The sequence below is a fragment of the Tachypleus tridentatus genome, chromosome 9, assembly GCF_004210375.1.
Source record: "Tachypleus tridentatus isolate NWPU-2018 chromosome 9, ASM421037v1, whole genome shotgun sequence".
Lineage (NCBI taxonomy): Eukaryota > Metazoa > Arthropoda > Merostomata > Xiphosura > Limulidae > Tachypleus > Tachypleus tridentatus.
The window spans coordinates 137,414,371-137,430,656 of NC_134833.1; the positions used below are offsets into that span (position 1 = coordinate 137,414,371).

General features: G+C 36.1%; 1 protein-coding gene across 4 annotated transcripts in view; it reads left to right on the forward strand.

Annotated features, from left to right (window-relative positions):
• Positions 1 to 16,286, forward strand: part of LOC143226466 (voltage-dependent calcium channel subunit alpha-2/delta-3-like) — a 225,250-nt gene that overhangs the window by 78,545 nt on the left and 130,419 nt on the right. For all 4 annotated transcript variants that reach the window (XM_076457479.1, XM_076457480.1, XM_076457481.1 and 1 more), the window contains exon 2: positions 921 to 1,002. In XM_076457479.1, coding sequence (XP_076313594.1) covers positions 921 to 1,002 — 82 coding nt within the window. The remainder of the gene's footprint in view (positions 1 to 920; positions 1,003 to 16,286) is intronic.

Below are 16,286 nucleotides of genomic sequence, written 5' to 3' on the forward strand. Positions count from 1 at the left end.
CTATAAACAAACAAATTAGATCCATTCAACTGTTCTAATTACAGCATTAAAAAAAAACTGTTTTTACTCTCGTCGTAACAATAAAAACTACATCTTTACATCTCTTCGTTCTTTAGATGAATGCTTCTTTATTTATTTCTTACTCAAGTAATAGTAGTTGTATTAATTTGGTCTCTCTTAGTAACAACTTTCAAACCTATATGTAAACTTGAAACGTGAAAAAATTAGTTACTTTAAGAGGTTCACGTCATGTTTTTTAAGTCTTTTTGACTGTCTTAGTGTCAGCCGTCGTTAAGTTGAAAGGAAAGAGCTGTTTACGTCGTTTTAGCCGTTACTTCTGTGTGATACTTGAAGTAAAAATCTAAAGTTCACTCTTTACGTCCACTAACGATACACAAGACAAGAAAACAAGAGCTCCTTCTTTCTTTTCTGGAGAGAAGATTGAAAGTTACGCCCTCCTTTTGTTTTTGGCAATAGGAGAGAAAGGCGAGGTTCTCCTTTTTGTCCATCCTTTCTTTTATAGTATATAAAGATTAAAAAACATGTCCTCTCCCCTTACCTTTGATAAATGTAGACATTTTTGAGTCTAGTTGTATTTCCTTTTATGGAAGAAAAACAGAACATAACCCAGCAACAAAAGCAACTAGAAATAAAATTCTGGAGATGATATATAAACTTGAAACAACAAAACTACATTGTGCACTTTTTAGGTAATTAACTCCATTCCAAGGCAGCAGACCTTAAACTGAGTATCGTCACTCCATGTCTCCTACCTTTGTAGATTACTGTACATATACTTTTTTCTGTTTTGCTTGTTTTTTGTACCATATAATATCTCGTACATATATGTATATATTTCATGTCATTAGCAAATTATAGACTTTTGTTGGAAATTTCTTTTTTGTTGTTTTCCTTCACAGGGTGAAATATTGGGCTCTGAAGTTTGGGAAAAGCATTGCTACAAGTGGTGCTCGAGCGACTTGCTTAGCGAAGCTAACAGAGGTAAGTCATCACTTGTGTGTGTTCAGAACTTTGTGTGACCGTCATTTTCCACACTTTATTCTTACAAGCTTTTAATATGTCTATGCCTTATAAAGATCATGAACGGTAATGTTCTAATGTTAACGTATATTGTTCTTAATAGAGTTGAAACTGGTGTACCTGATTTGATCAGGTAAATTCATGTACAGAAGACCAGCAACTATTAATTGTAATTTCACAAAGTGAAGCATTTTCTTGCATTGTTATATCAATACCATCTTCACCATGACCTCGTCAGAAACAACCTGTGTTGAGGATTTATAACTAATATTACCATAAAACCAAAATGGTCAGTGGCATGATCGTTGAAAGTTTATATATATATATTAAAATAAAAACAGCTATCACGTTTGGAATTATTTTTACTGTTTTCACACCTTACCATTTAACGTGTCTGAGATTTTAGTGGTTATTTTGACTATCTTCGTAAAACATTAAAACTAAAATATGAATATAATTTGGTTTATTCAGTGATCTGAACTGTTAATTTGTGTTTTTTTTCTATGACTTCAAACACCTACTGCAATTGCAATCGTATTTTGTGGGCTAATTCTTGTTTTTCGATTTTGATTGTTGAAAGAGTTTTGTTTGAATTAAAATGATCCACCATTTTTAATTCGTTTACACTTCGTAATGATCAAAGCAACTCGTATTAATGTACACGAACAGTAAAGTATAAAACTGTCCTTATGGAAACCGCTTAAAATAAAATATAATAATATTACAAACTTCTTGAGTTAAAATATTTTAAACAGTCCTCGTCTAAAAGTTTGTATCATAAATAAAAATATCATTTAGTTTGTAACAGAAGTCCTTGCAGTATTTATTAGAAGAATGTTAAATGCGTGTGTAAAGTTCTACAGCCTTAAAGGAAGAAAATCCATATCACTTCTAACAAAGATATTATATGAATTTCCTTCTTTCACTTTTATTTTAAAACTATTAAAGCGAAAAAAACAGCTTAGTTAATTACAGTGTGGCTTAGTTCGATTAGATCAGCACCAAAGTGATGAAAATCTGATAATGTTGTTTTTGCTTTGTTTAAAGACCATGACAGTGTTTCAAACAAGTACAATTTAATATTTTGCCAGTTGCTTTGGTGTGAGAGTGTCGATAGCGTATACAAACTATAAACCAGAGGGTTCACGACGCGATGCTGAAAAAAAAAATTACGTTCAGCACTTTGAGACCGTGGGTGCTCAATAAGTGTGACAGTCAAATCATAATATCTGAGCAGTGAAGAGGAGCTAAAGACTTTGATGGTGGTTACTGTTGGTAGTTGTCTTTCCTTCTGGTCTCGTCAGCTCTAACTAAGTTATTAACTAGAACTATTTCAAACATTAAGACAGGAACCAATAATTTATTTCGTGCGGTTAACTTCCGGGATTTACCGCTCTGTGTGTTGTCATAAGTTTGACTCATGCCCATTGAACATGATCATATCCCGTTCGTACGAATATAAAACATTTTCTGGCTTTCTAGTTGCTTTACAGACATAAGTTATTGCGAGAATGTCAACATATAAAAATGTACGATTGTTTTTAACAATAAAGAAATGCAATCTTGGTATGGTAGGCATTGATGTAGTACATTCAAGTCCTGTTTGGTTAAAAAAAAAAAACTTCTGCTGTGAAGGATGAATAAAAAAAAATTCACACATTGCATATAATTGTTCATGTACCATAAACAAACGTTTAATTATTAGGACATTCTACAAATCACTGTTTTTTATTTTTTAAATAGGTGACCTACAAAATAACTGCTGTAGTAATTTATAATACTAATAACATAGTGAGTTTGAAATTAAGAATGATAGCTCCAAATACGAATATTTTAAGCTCACTTGCATTTTATTGTTAATGTAAACAGTAAGTCATGTGAAAAAATTAAGATACCCTATGAAAGCCTGTGTATTTTTGTAATATTTTTGGATATATAGGTATTTAATCTCAATTTCAACAATACTGAGAGATTGTAGGAATATAACTAAACAATTGAAACTGAAGAAAAGACTTTTCAAGATCTTCTGTAAATGTAATTCTACAAAAATGCATATTTTAACTGAGGAAATTGTTAAGACACCCTAACATTTATACCCACATAAAATGGCTCAACTCACACACAGGTGTATCACACCAGGTGCACATGATTAGAAGATCGTTACTCAGCATTTTGAATGAGTCTTGCCCTATTTAAACCTCAGACATTTAGTTTAGTGTGCTCCTGACTGTTGAAGTGATGGTGTGTTTTCATGGTGAGAGCGAAAGAGCTGTCTGAGGCCTTCAGAAAGAAAATTATAGCAGCTTATGAGTCTGGTAAGGGATTTAAAAAGATCTCAAAAGATTTTGAAATCAGCCATTCCACCATCTGGAAAATAGTCAACAAGTGGAGGGCTTTCAAAACAATTGCCAACATGTCCAGGTCTGGTCGTCCAAGCAAGTTCACCCCGAGAGCAGACCGCAAAATGCTAAAAGAGGTCTCCAAAAACCATAAAATATCATCACGGGACCTACAGCAGGCTCTGACTACTGTTGATGTGAAAGTGCATGCCTCTACAATCAGAAAGAGACTGCACAAGTGTAATTTGCATGGGAGGTGTGCAAAGAGGAAACCTTTGCTCTCTATGGGACACATCAAAGCCAGACTGAAGTTTGCCAGAGAGAATGTAGACAAAGACCAGGACTTCTGGAATAATGTTCTTTGGACAGATGAGTCCAAAATTGCATTATTTGGACACCAGAACAGAGGACATGTTTGGCGTAAACCAAATACAGCATTCCAGGAAAAGAACCTCATATCAACTGTGAAGCATGGAGATGAAAGTGTCATGGTTTAGGGCTGCTTTGCTGCAGCAGGATCTGAACAGCTCACAATCATAGAATCCACCATGAATTCTACTGTGTATCAAAGGGTGTTTGAGGATCATGTGAGACCATCTGTAAGAAAATTAAAGATGAAGCGGAACTGGTCTCTGCAACACGACAATGACCCAAAACATACCAGTAAATCCACCAAGGACTGGCTGAAAACTGAGAAATGGAGAGTTCTGGAATGGCCGAGTCAAAGCCCAGATCTTAATCCCATTGAGATGCTGTGGGGTGACTTGAAACGGGCTGTACATGCAAGAAACCCCTCGAACATCTCACAGCTAAGAGAATTCTGCATTGAGGAGTGGGGCAAACTTTCTTCAGACCGATGTCAGAGACTGGTAGATGACTACAAGAAGCGTCTCACTGCAGTTATTTCAGCCAAAGGGGGTAACACTAGTTATTAGGGGGTAGGGTGTCCTAACTTTTTCCTCAGTTAGAATATGCATTTTTGTAAATTACATTTACAGAAGATCTTGAAAAGTCTTTTCTTCAGTTTTAATTGTTTAATTATATTCCTATAATCTCTCAGTATTGTTAAAATTGAGATTAAATATTTATATACCTAAAAATATTACAAAAATACACAGGCTTTTATAGGGTGTCCTAATTTTTTCACATTACTGTATATTTTGAATACGTTGAAAGCCATTTCATTTATAAGACTCCTACCCACTAAGTGTCTGTAATTTAGCCATGTTGTCAAGAGAATAACGTTTACCTGAAGTCAGTCCTTAGAAACTACTAATTTATAAAGAAATATTTTGAAGACTGTTACTGTTTGGAGATTCTGTTCGATATATGTTCACACACACACACACACGTGAACGGTATCATGATGTAGGTGTCAGAAGATTGAAAATTTAGTCTGCATGTTGGAAAGTACTTATCCAAATGACAGAGGCCCCGGCATGACCAGGTGGTTAGGGTGCTCGACTCGTAATCTGAGAGTTACGGATTTGAATCCCCCATCACATCAAATATATCCGCTCTTTCAGCTGTGGAAGCGTTATTATGTATCGGTCAATCTCTCTATTCGTTGGTAAGAGTAACCCAAGTGTTGGCAGTGGGTGATGATGACCAGGTGTCTTCCCTTTAGTCTTACACTGCTAAGTTAGGGACGGCTAGCTCAGATAGACCTCGTGTAGCTTTGCGCGAAATTGAAAAACAAACAAACCAAATGACAACCATACATCGGTGTTTTACCTAATAAAAACATATACAATGTGCTTATTGATCTAACTTCAACATTAAATCCACGTTAATGTTTTTGTATCGCATCTTCCGTTGATTAGCAGGCGTTGTCGTATTGTTGTAGTGGATGCTAATTCATTTCAGAAATGAATTGTGCGACTTAATTCGTTAAACGTGATGTAAGAGATTCCAACATTATGGTGTTCTCTTTATCTAGAGAACCTAACGAATCTTTAGTAGTGTAACAGACGTAGGAGATAATTGGATCATTTCTGTTCCTATAAAGGAGTAATAAGTATGGTATATATGCCATAATTTTGCAAGACCATATTTTGCATTTTAGGGGAGCGGAGGTGTTTATGCTTGTAACATAAGGGTGAACGAATAGTATATTATGGATTTTTATTAACAATATACGGAACAGCACATACACGTATAACAAAGTGATGGCCAAACCTGTTGAATCATTTAAAACCGCGCCTTCACTATGCTCGTACTATATCAGTTCTTGCTGCTCTGGAAGGCTTCAGAGAAGTTCAATGGAAGACTTGTTTAGTTTGTACAAAAAATAAAAAAGTGTAGTTTACACGCACACGTCTGGACACGCTCACTTTCTGTTATAATCAGACATCGACCTGCAGCTTCTGCTCCGGATTTCAGGCTCTTCTACTCGAATGACAGTCCGTGTAAAAAGTTCCTTCCTTGAAAGGAAGTGTGGCGTGTATCAAGCGTACTATTGAGTCCAAGGTAATTGTAGGCTAGAAGGAACATCTTCCTGGCCCTTCGGTTTCTCTCACGATCAATAAAGCAGCTCCCATTGGAAGACATTAGGATAAAACGTCAGATTATTATCCCAAAATAAATTTCCATTCCGCTTCCAAAAAGAAAATAAGTTGTACGATTCATTAAACAAACGTACACTCCCACATGAAATCAAGTGATCAGCAGATATAATAGAAATTAAATTATGCACCGTTTATTGGTCTTTAAACAAATTTAAAATTTTACATTACGTACTGATGCTTATACATACATACACGTTATTTGGTGTTCATTATACGTTGGACTACACGTTGTTCGCTGTTTATTGTACGTAGGACAATTCATTGTTTACTCTCTGTTTTACACTAAACATTTTACGATGTTTGCCGTTCTTTATGGAGCCGAGCATGGTCTCAAATTTTTTTATATTGTATTGTGACTTCAGGAGTCCACGATTCTTAACCTATTGCCACAAATTAGGTTTACACACTTTCCTAACGTGAGCGCGTAATAAGTGTGACGATAAAATCCCATTATTCTATTAAGTAGCCTTAGAGTTGACAGTGGATACTTTTAAGTAACTGCATTGCCTCTGGTCCATAGATGAAAAATAAACATTGAAGAAAGTAGCCCTTGTGTAGGTTTATATTCGTTGTACATAGTATTGTACAGTGTTCTATTTTCGTTGTACATAGTGTTGTGCAGTGTTTACATTCTGCACTGGATTACAAGTAGTTTTATAGTAATTATACCTAGGATTATATTTACTGATAATTATGTATATGAATTATACTTTATTTTTATAATATTATAGATAACTTATTACAACAAGTGATCCGATTAGAATGCCCTTTTATTTCTTATTAAGATTAGCTGTTTGATAATGAATGCATTTTATTTGGAAGTGATTTGAATAATAAGTTGATGCTTACCGCATTGCCCCGAATTAACGCTCCCCGAGAGTGTTGCAAACTGCGAAAGGGAGGGGGGGGGCGATAAATACAGTATTTGTACAGTTTCGGATTTTGTTTTTCACATGTGATTTGTTGATTTCCATGATAATAAATGTGTTTGTTTTTCTTCTTTCGCTTTATTTTTAAGTCAAAATCACGGCAATTTAAAAGTGGTTTACTATTGCTCTCAAATTCACAGTAATAAAGTGGGTTAGACTAAATAATTATATTTTGGATTAATACTGCTGTCACACAACGTTAGCTTTACAGAAATACCAGGGAGTGATAATTAGAGAGGGGGCGTTAATTAAAGGCAATATGGTATTTTTTTTTCTTTTAAATTCATACAATTAGTTCAAAAACAAATAAAAACCGAAACACTACACTGAGGGAGTGGTTAAATGTATCTGTGTAGAATAGGTATCTGAAGAAATAGGAACCACAGACACATGATGGAGGTACATAATTTACTGGGAATAAAATCCGTTCGTTAGCCACACGTGTGAATGAAGTTAGCACTCAAAGCTGTTGATAGAAATGTTCTCAAGCCCAGAACGCTCCTAACTTAGGACTACCATTCACCGCATCGTCTGCAGCCAGTTCCGGGAAATTAGATCTTCCTAATGACACGGGAAAGAAGGAAGGCAGTGAAAAAACATAAGTTAAAACAACTCGTTACAGATTGTTTTTAGGACTTGAAAGACAAGACTTTTCTCCTAAAGCTGTCATTCCAACTCCCATAATAGTCGTATACTTGTATGAACAGCACAGTTAGAATTGAGAAACATTGAAGTGTACTATAATTTCAGCAACAAAGCCATACACGCCTTGTTTTCTGTCATTTTCCTCTCAATGTGTGTACTCGGTAGTATGCATGGTCTTAAACAATCGCTTATCTTATCAAAGGCGTGCTGGGCATCGAACCCAACTGTAATAACACGATTTGATAACGTTTACTTGCTACTAGAACAGTACCTGTTTTGTGTGAAATTGATGTTTTACACTCTTTTAATAATAAGAGTCTTAAAGTAATTTAATCGTTCTGTTAGAAAATGTAAGTGAACTTCAAACTAATCAGGTCGTTCAGAATAAGTTCATTTAACGAAAAAAGGCTGAAATCAAATGTTCGAACTGAAAGGATTATTTTTCTCTTGTCTAGCAAATGAACGTATTTAAGGGAGTTGTGAAAACGTGACTAAAGTTGTATTTTTAGCTATTCATAGATTGGCTCCGAGTTTTGTGTTTTTCGGATACAAACGTTTAGCTCGTAGCTCTTTCATTTCTTGACCGATCTAATTACAGTTTTAGATTCCGGAAGTCAAACCTTTTTCGACTGTCGTATTTGACTACACCGAAGGTCTCGTAGATTAATTTACTCTGATTCTGCCTAAAATAATTTCAAGTGTCTCGAATATTGAAGTTTAATTTTGTAGCCAAAGTAGCGATAATAGTTTGGTAAATTTTGAAAATTGTAATTATAAAGACACACCCACGCACACACAGCAGGAATTAAATCTGATAGAAGTAATTGCTATGGACCTGCTTCAACAGATATCTTTGATACTGAGCTATATTTTACCGTTCCTACCTTGTAGGTTCTACTTTAACCTGTTCAGTGCCATAGACGAGATAACTCGTCCAAGCTGATCGGTAACACAGTGCTACGGATGATTTAATTCGTTCTCAATACTGTGTTCTCAATGTATTTTTAAAGACATGCAATTGACCTACTTACAAATTGTTTAACTTTCGATCCAAAATGGCGTCACGAAAGAAGTTACAAAATGAAGAAGCATTAGAGTTGTATTTTGAACTTGGTTCGGAGTTGCCGTAGCAGCTGAAATACTTGGCAGTCAACAGGTTAATTTGTGTGTGGCATTTGTTTTTATTTCAGTACATAATGGATAGATAGATATACACACAAACACATTAATGTATTTATAAAAGAAACCCAACAGTAATGTTTATGATTTTCATTTAACAAGTTTTTAATATAGCTCGTTGTGCATTCGGTAATGTTTTTTATATACTTTATACAATTCGTTTATAAATAAACAGCTCTGCACGTCAATGTGATGCTGTTTGTTTTTGGCCCAGTTTAATGAAAAAGGAAAAACAACAACTTCCTTTCATGTAACTTTCTTCCGGAATCATGTCACAGTATCAATACCTATCCAGAATATTTCTTCTGTTGCTTCTCATGTGTTCTGAAAAATTACGGAGGAAATTATAGAGTTAAAATGACCCAATCCAATGAAACTAAGAGTTAACAATACTTAGCAATACCTAAGAATTAGGTTTATAATTGTTTAAGGGTAATGGATCATACATAGGTCAAACTTCTATCGTTTTCTTTTAGGAGCAAAAAATTCAGTTCGTCCTAACACGTTTCTTATAAGAGTAAGTACTGTGGAACCCTGCACGTTTCTCCCCTTTATGTTTACTCAGTCAGGTGCGTTTACGTAAACGTCTTCTCTCGTGCAATATTTTTTATTTCTACCCAACAGGAGTTTCAATTATTGCATACTTCTTAATGATTTCAGTCCAGCTTTATTTACACTGCCCTTTTTTTTTTATCCTGGTAGTGGTGGAAGGGGAGAGGTTAAAGTTTTTCTCCCCTTGTAAAGACCTCCAACTTATAATCGTAGACGTTTTCACAAATTATACTTTTCTAATGTCGGTAGTAATTCATGTGCTTAGAATCACTTGAAATTAGAATCGACTCGTAATCTGAGGGTCGCGGGTTCGCATCCCCGTCACACCAAATATGCTCGTCCTTTCAGCTGTGGGGGCGTTATAATTTGATGATTAATCCCACTATTCGTTGGTAAGAGTAGCACGAGAGTTGGCGGTGCGTGGTGATGACTAGCTGCTTTCTCTCTTGTTTTAACCGCTAAATTAGGGACGGCTTGCGAAGATAGCCCTCATGAAACTTTGCGCGAAATTCAAAACAAACCAACCCAGTCAGAATAGAAAAATTAACTAAAAACAAGCCTTGTTATATAAATCAACAAGGTAAAACTTCATTCTGTTAACTAATTCATTGTTTCGGGTAGTAGTTGACTGATTGTCCAATCGTACACGGCCCGGCATGGCCAGGTGGTTAAGGCACTCGACTTGTAATCTGAGGGTCACGGGTTCGAATCTCCATCACATCAAACATGCTCACCATTTCAACTGTGGGGGCGTTATAATGTGACGGTTAATTCCACTATTTGTTAATAAATGAGTAGTCCAAGAGTTGACAGTAGGTAATGATGACTAGCTGCTTTTCCTATAGTCTTACGCTGCAAAATTAGGGACGGCTAGCGCAGATAGCCCTCGTGTAGCTTTACGCGAAACTCAAACAAAATCAAACGTACACTGAGCACCTAAAAGTTTAGAAGAGTTTGCATGTTTGTAGTAAAAACTAAATTTTTCATATTTATATTTAATTTTATTGGGTTTGCTTCCAAGAAACCGTGAATGAAAACAAAGAATATTTTATGTGTCGAGTTAAGTTTCTTTAATTTGCTTCAGAATTGCTCGTAAAGTTAAAATAAAAAGGGCTAGCTGTGCATAGCCAGCCGTTCCTCATGTTGAACTCAGATTAGAGACAAGACAATTAGTCAACATCCTCCGCCCTTTTTTGGGCTGTTCTTGTGCGATCAAATAAAAGTATTTGATCGTCACTCATTTAGCTCATCCATGGCATAAAAATGCAAAGCTAGTTTTTGGCAACAAGACGCGAACCAAAAACCTGTAGCTCATAATTTATGAACGTGTAACCACTAAGCCATCGAAATCATCATTGTTGCTCTTAGCAACAGTTTTGCAAACTCATGCCATTCCTTTAACTTCTTACAAAATAATCAGGTGTTAGGGGATCCCAAACTGTGTGTGTCACTATTTCGCGTGGAAACAGTAACTGTGGATTTCATCCCGCAAATGTTCAGGGTTTCAGCTCAAGTCGTAAAGAATAAATAGGGTTTAACCAAATTGAAATCCAAGTTTTAGAGACCAAAGAGAGTTTAGCTGGGAATTCTAGATGATGTAAACACTAAAGATAGTTTACCTGTGTTGTAATCCGAGTTGTAGAGAATAAAGATAATATATTAACCAGGTTGTAATCCGAGTTGTAAAGAATAAAGATAATTTTTTAACCAGGTTGTAATCAGAGTTGTAAAGAATAAAGATAATTTATTAACCAGGTTGTAATCAGAGTTGTAAAGAATAAAGATAATTTATTAACCAGGTTGTAATCCGAGTTGTAAAGAATAAAGATAATTTATTAAGCAGGTTGTAATCCGAGTTGTAAAGAATAAAGATAATTTATTAACCAGGTTGTAATCCGAGTTGTAAATAATAAAGATAATTTATTAACCAGGTTGTAATCAGAGTTGTAAAGAATAAAGATAATTTATTAACCAGGTTGTAATCCGAGTTGTAAAGAATAAAGATAATTTATTAACCAGGTTGTAATCCGAGTTGTAAAGAATAAAGATAGTTAGACTTACAGCTTCTAAAAATTTGTTTATTATACATTTTTTTACAGTGTTAGTTTAATTTATCAGATCTGTGTTCACAAGCATTATTTCTTGGCGAAGCTCAAGTTTCTAGAATTTACTGATTGGCGAAAAACTTGAAAGTAGATGGTTATAATTCCGCACAACACAGAAGATAATGATGTAATAATATTATTCGATTATTTCAAAGTGTACATTGCTGGACTTGACCTCCGTGCTTATCGTGTCTGACTATGAGTAACACGTGCCAGGGTTTGGCGCTCTGTTGCAGCAAAATTTCACTCTGCAGTTCGTGGCCGTATGTGCGTTATAAGAATGGCTATCAGTTTCTACCATTCGAGTTAGAATAGCCCAAGAGTTACAGGGTGCTGTTGATTTGTATTTCCTTTGTCTCTCAGTGAAAGAGTCGGGACTACTTTCATAGAGAGTTCATGTGCAGCTGTGCGCGAATTTCCCAGAAATAGTATGAAGTTTGGCAAACATTGATTTTATGTGAAATATTAACGTTTTTATTATTTCTGAGGAGCATGCGTTTACCGTCAGTACACCGTGCAGCAGTCGCGCGGCCGAATCGATGGCAGTTTTCTTCACCTCAATACTATCTTTGTCATAACCAAATGGAACATTTCTTTTTCATCGAGAAATCGTCTCAGATAAGTAATTTTGGTGGTTGAGAAATGAAAGTCGAGGCTGTTGTCGGAGTCGTACAGTTCCGATGAAAGCCTTCACGCGCTTGACTGCACAGATTCGTGCTAAGCGATTGGACGATGGCGTTGCTATGGTAACAAGTGGCAATATCAACGGAAGTGTGACTGTTGTAGCTGAGATATGGCGCGAAAGAAGTCAGACACTACTGGTACAAATGAGGAGTGTTTTTTTAGCCAACTAGGGTCAGCCATTAAAATAAGCGCCGCCCAGAGTTGACGTAAATCTGCTGGTAAATAGCTTTCAAGCCAGGCGGGCTGCTAGCTTTTGTAAACAGAAGTCCGTGTTGTTCTTTTATTGATCAGAATAAGCTAACAGCACGTTCTTAAAATTAATGGTCCGGTCACCAGGTAGCGTGATTGCTCATTCATCTCAGACTTGTGTTTTAAGAAGTCAAATGTACCAGAAAACCCAGTCTGTAGACGTTCAGTTCCCTTCACATTCAGTACTCACTCATTCATCAGAAGTAACGTCTTACGTCTAAACATTGTGCTTGAACGATAATCGTTTCAAGTTTTACCGAGTGTTTGAAACAACCAAACGTAATCCTTTATATTTTGTTTCAGTGGTTAAGTATGCCGAGAATGCAAATCTCTACACATAATATCGTTCCATTTACTTGAACCTGACCTCATAAATGTCTTTACGGCAATTTTCTATCCGATCTTTACTATGAACTGGTGGTATGAAGATATAAACATAGGTACAGCCCTGTGCTTGGCACTCTCTCTAGTTGTTAAGGAGATCATTTTTGATCTTAATGGCTTCAAATAATAAAGTCGCTAGTAGTAAGAATACTAGCTATAGTTAACCTAAACATTTGTTGTTGTTGGTTTATCATAAGGTACCAGAAGATCATTTAAAATTGATTCGACGTTTGAAATTTGTTGTAATTTGTTTACGATAAAATAAATCTGCGAGTAGAGGTCTTCTGAAGCAAATGTTGGATTTCTTTTTCGCTTATCATGAACTAAAGGCTTTGATTTGTTTGAAATTTTGCGCAAGGCTACACACCCACTCTATTGTCCCTAATTTAGCAGTGATAGTTTAAAGGAAAGATAGCTAGCTCTTTGGCTGTTATTTTATCAAAGAATAGTGGAACTGACTGTCACATTATAACGCTGAATCAGCGGCCATGTTCGATATGAAAGGATTTGAGCTCGCCGCTCGCAGATTTTGAGTTGAGCGCTGGTTCTAAAATCCGAAGGGAATCTGTGTATCGGGAGATATTCGTTTAGGAGTTATTGAAAATGAGATATAGTATAAAAAAGATACAAATACAAAGTATAAGACTGTATAGTGATGCGACCCGATTATATCAAATACAGAATTGCGTCCCCGTATCTCGTTTATTGGTTTTTGGATCCAGCACAGGTTTTGATCTTGTGTGGTAAAGAACACGAAATGATCAGAAACTTAAATCAGACATACTCGAAATAAATTAGAGCAATAAGAACTTCGGGAAAGAAATAATTCGCGAGTAGAAAAGTCGTATTACTGATATACGAGAAGAAGGAAAATAAACGCCAGATTTAGTATTACTTTCAACTAGCTGTAATTTTGCAATAAAAAGAGACAAGTAACATTTGTTTTGGACGAGAAAGAAACGTTCCGTCCAGCACTTCTCTTACTGATTACATACTTAAATGGGCCTGGCATGGCCAGGTGGTTAAGGCACTCAACTCGTAATCTGAGGGTCGCGTTCTCGAATCCCCGTCACACCAAACATGCTTGCCCTTTCAGCCGTGAGAGCATCATAATGTGACGGTCAATCCCACTGTTCGTTGGTAAAAGAATAGCCCAAGACTTGGCGGTGGGTAGTGATAACTGCCTTCCCTCTAGCCTTACACTGCTGGGCCCGGCATGGCCAGGTGGATAAGGCACTCAACTCCTAATTTGAGGGTCGCGGGTTTGAATCCTCGTTGCACCAAACATGCTCGCCCTTTCAGCCGTGGGGGCGTTATAAAGCGCGGTCAATCCCACTATTCATAGGTAAAAGACTAGACCAACAATTGGCGGCGGGTGGTGATGACAGGCTGCCTTCTCTCTAGTCTTACACTGTTAAATTAGGGATGGCTAGCGCAGATAGCCCTTGAGTAGCTTTGCGCGAAATTCAAAACCCAAACAAAACAAACGTATACTTAAACGATCATCAAACATGAAACTTGGTATTTGATCCCAACACACGTAGAGATAATGTACACGAATGAAGTATAAGTAACTTCATTAACTTCTCCATTCAAGTGGTGAGAACCAAAATTATGTGCATCCTACTCCAATGAGTTTTTTTTTTTTTTAACCTTCAGGCCCTGTATCATATAGAGGGAACTTGCATATATTTCCTGATTAGTTTATGGTTATTAGGTGTTAAACTGTTAACGTTGGCAGAATGCTAGTCCCCTTCTTATTTCAGGATTATTTTTTGAAAACCTGTTTTTATGTCATTTCAACTTATTCCAAGGTTTTCTATTTTGTTTTACTTCTGAATTTTTTTGACAACTCCAGTGTGATTTCGTGTGCAGCTTTGATTAAGACAAATTATTTTAGTTCCATATTTATTAATCAAGATGACAACATAATCCAGAATGATCTAGTTTAGTGTTCATATTTATTTAATATACGAATGTACTTTTCGCAGCTATTAATTTTAAATGGATAGTTATCTTTCCAGGTAATAAATATTTTGTGCCAAAAACAGAACATATCCAAATAAACGACATTTGGAAGAAAATATCAGCATTATGTAATCTCCTTAGGTGTTTATCGGCGGCTGTTTGCAGCAACAGAGATCTCGTGATGCCAACAATCGTATGATGAGTATTTTTTGAAGGAATTCTGTCAAAAGACAAAAATAGTTCTTTTGTACTTGGTTGATTAGCGCGTGGGAAGATGTCACGAAACATCTTGTTATTCGTTTCTTTCGAAGAGAAATTTGGAGACAAATTACATATTATTCGATTCTTAATTTATAGAGAAGGGTTTTATTGGCTGTTATTGGAGACGTTATTGTTTTTGTTTTCATATATAAGATAAACTCTCCAGCAGCCTGTACTCGTGCGCATCAAAACCTGATTATTAATAACAGTACGAGGAACATTTTTTTTTCTCTTTATTCCAAGAGGTTGTGCATTCTCGTCTAATCTGTGTTGTGTGAGATGTATGCTCGTCTCGTCTAATCTCGGCTCGTTGTGTGAGATGTATTCTCGTCTAATCTCGGCTCGTTGTGTGAGATGTATTCTCGTCTAATCTCTGATCTACATCTTCACATAAAATATTGATTTACATAAAAAATATTATTCACGATGATTTTTACGAACTTTTCCTAGAATATTGGAGACAGATAAGAGCTCGTTTGCTGATTGTTATGTGCTTATCCCATGATGGTATAAAGTGATATAAGTAGATGATGTGGTATCACAGAGGTTGTTTTTTAAAGTTCCCGAGGTGTTAATTGCAATATTTCACAACTAATTTGTCAATTCCTTGCCGTATTGTCTACATCAAATAAATATATTTTGTTCACTATAGTAATAATGTCTAGAATTACCACTCGTAGAATAATGTTTTGTTAGGATTTACCACGAGTAGAGCAAATATGCAGTTGCTTCCCGTATTGGACCACATTTATCCTTAGTACCTTGTTATCCGAACAACATTGTATTCATTGTGTGTGTTGATACTTGATTCGTGAGTACCGTAGGGAAGGTTCTTCACTCACTTTACGATCCTAGAATATATTAGAAGAGTCGGCAAATTTCAAAGTGTTACTCATATTGAAGACTGAAAGGATAACACGTTGCTGCTCACAAGTTACACTTGGAAGAGATATAAAGGATGGTGATTTATTTGTGATGTTTGGTACAAAAAGCGTTCAATTAAATCTTTATTTTTATATAAAACTATCTGTTTTTCGTTTTAATTAAAAATGATACTTCAATCATCAAAGGCCCCGGCATGGCCAGGTGGGTTAAGGCGTTCGACTCGTAATCCGACGGTCGCGGATTTGAATCCCCGTCGCATCAAACATGCTCGCCATTTCAGCCGTGGGGGAGTTATAATGTGACAGTCAATACCACTATTCGTTGGTAAAAGAGTAGCCCAAGAGTTGGCGGTGGTTGGTGATGACTAGCTGCCTTCCCTCTAGTCTTACATTTCTAAATTAGGGACGACTAGCGCAGATAGCCCTCGTGTAGCTTTGCGCGAAATTAAAAACAAACAAACAAACAAATCAATCACCAAAGTGCATGGCAGTTACATCA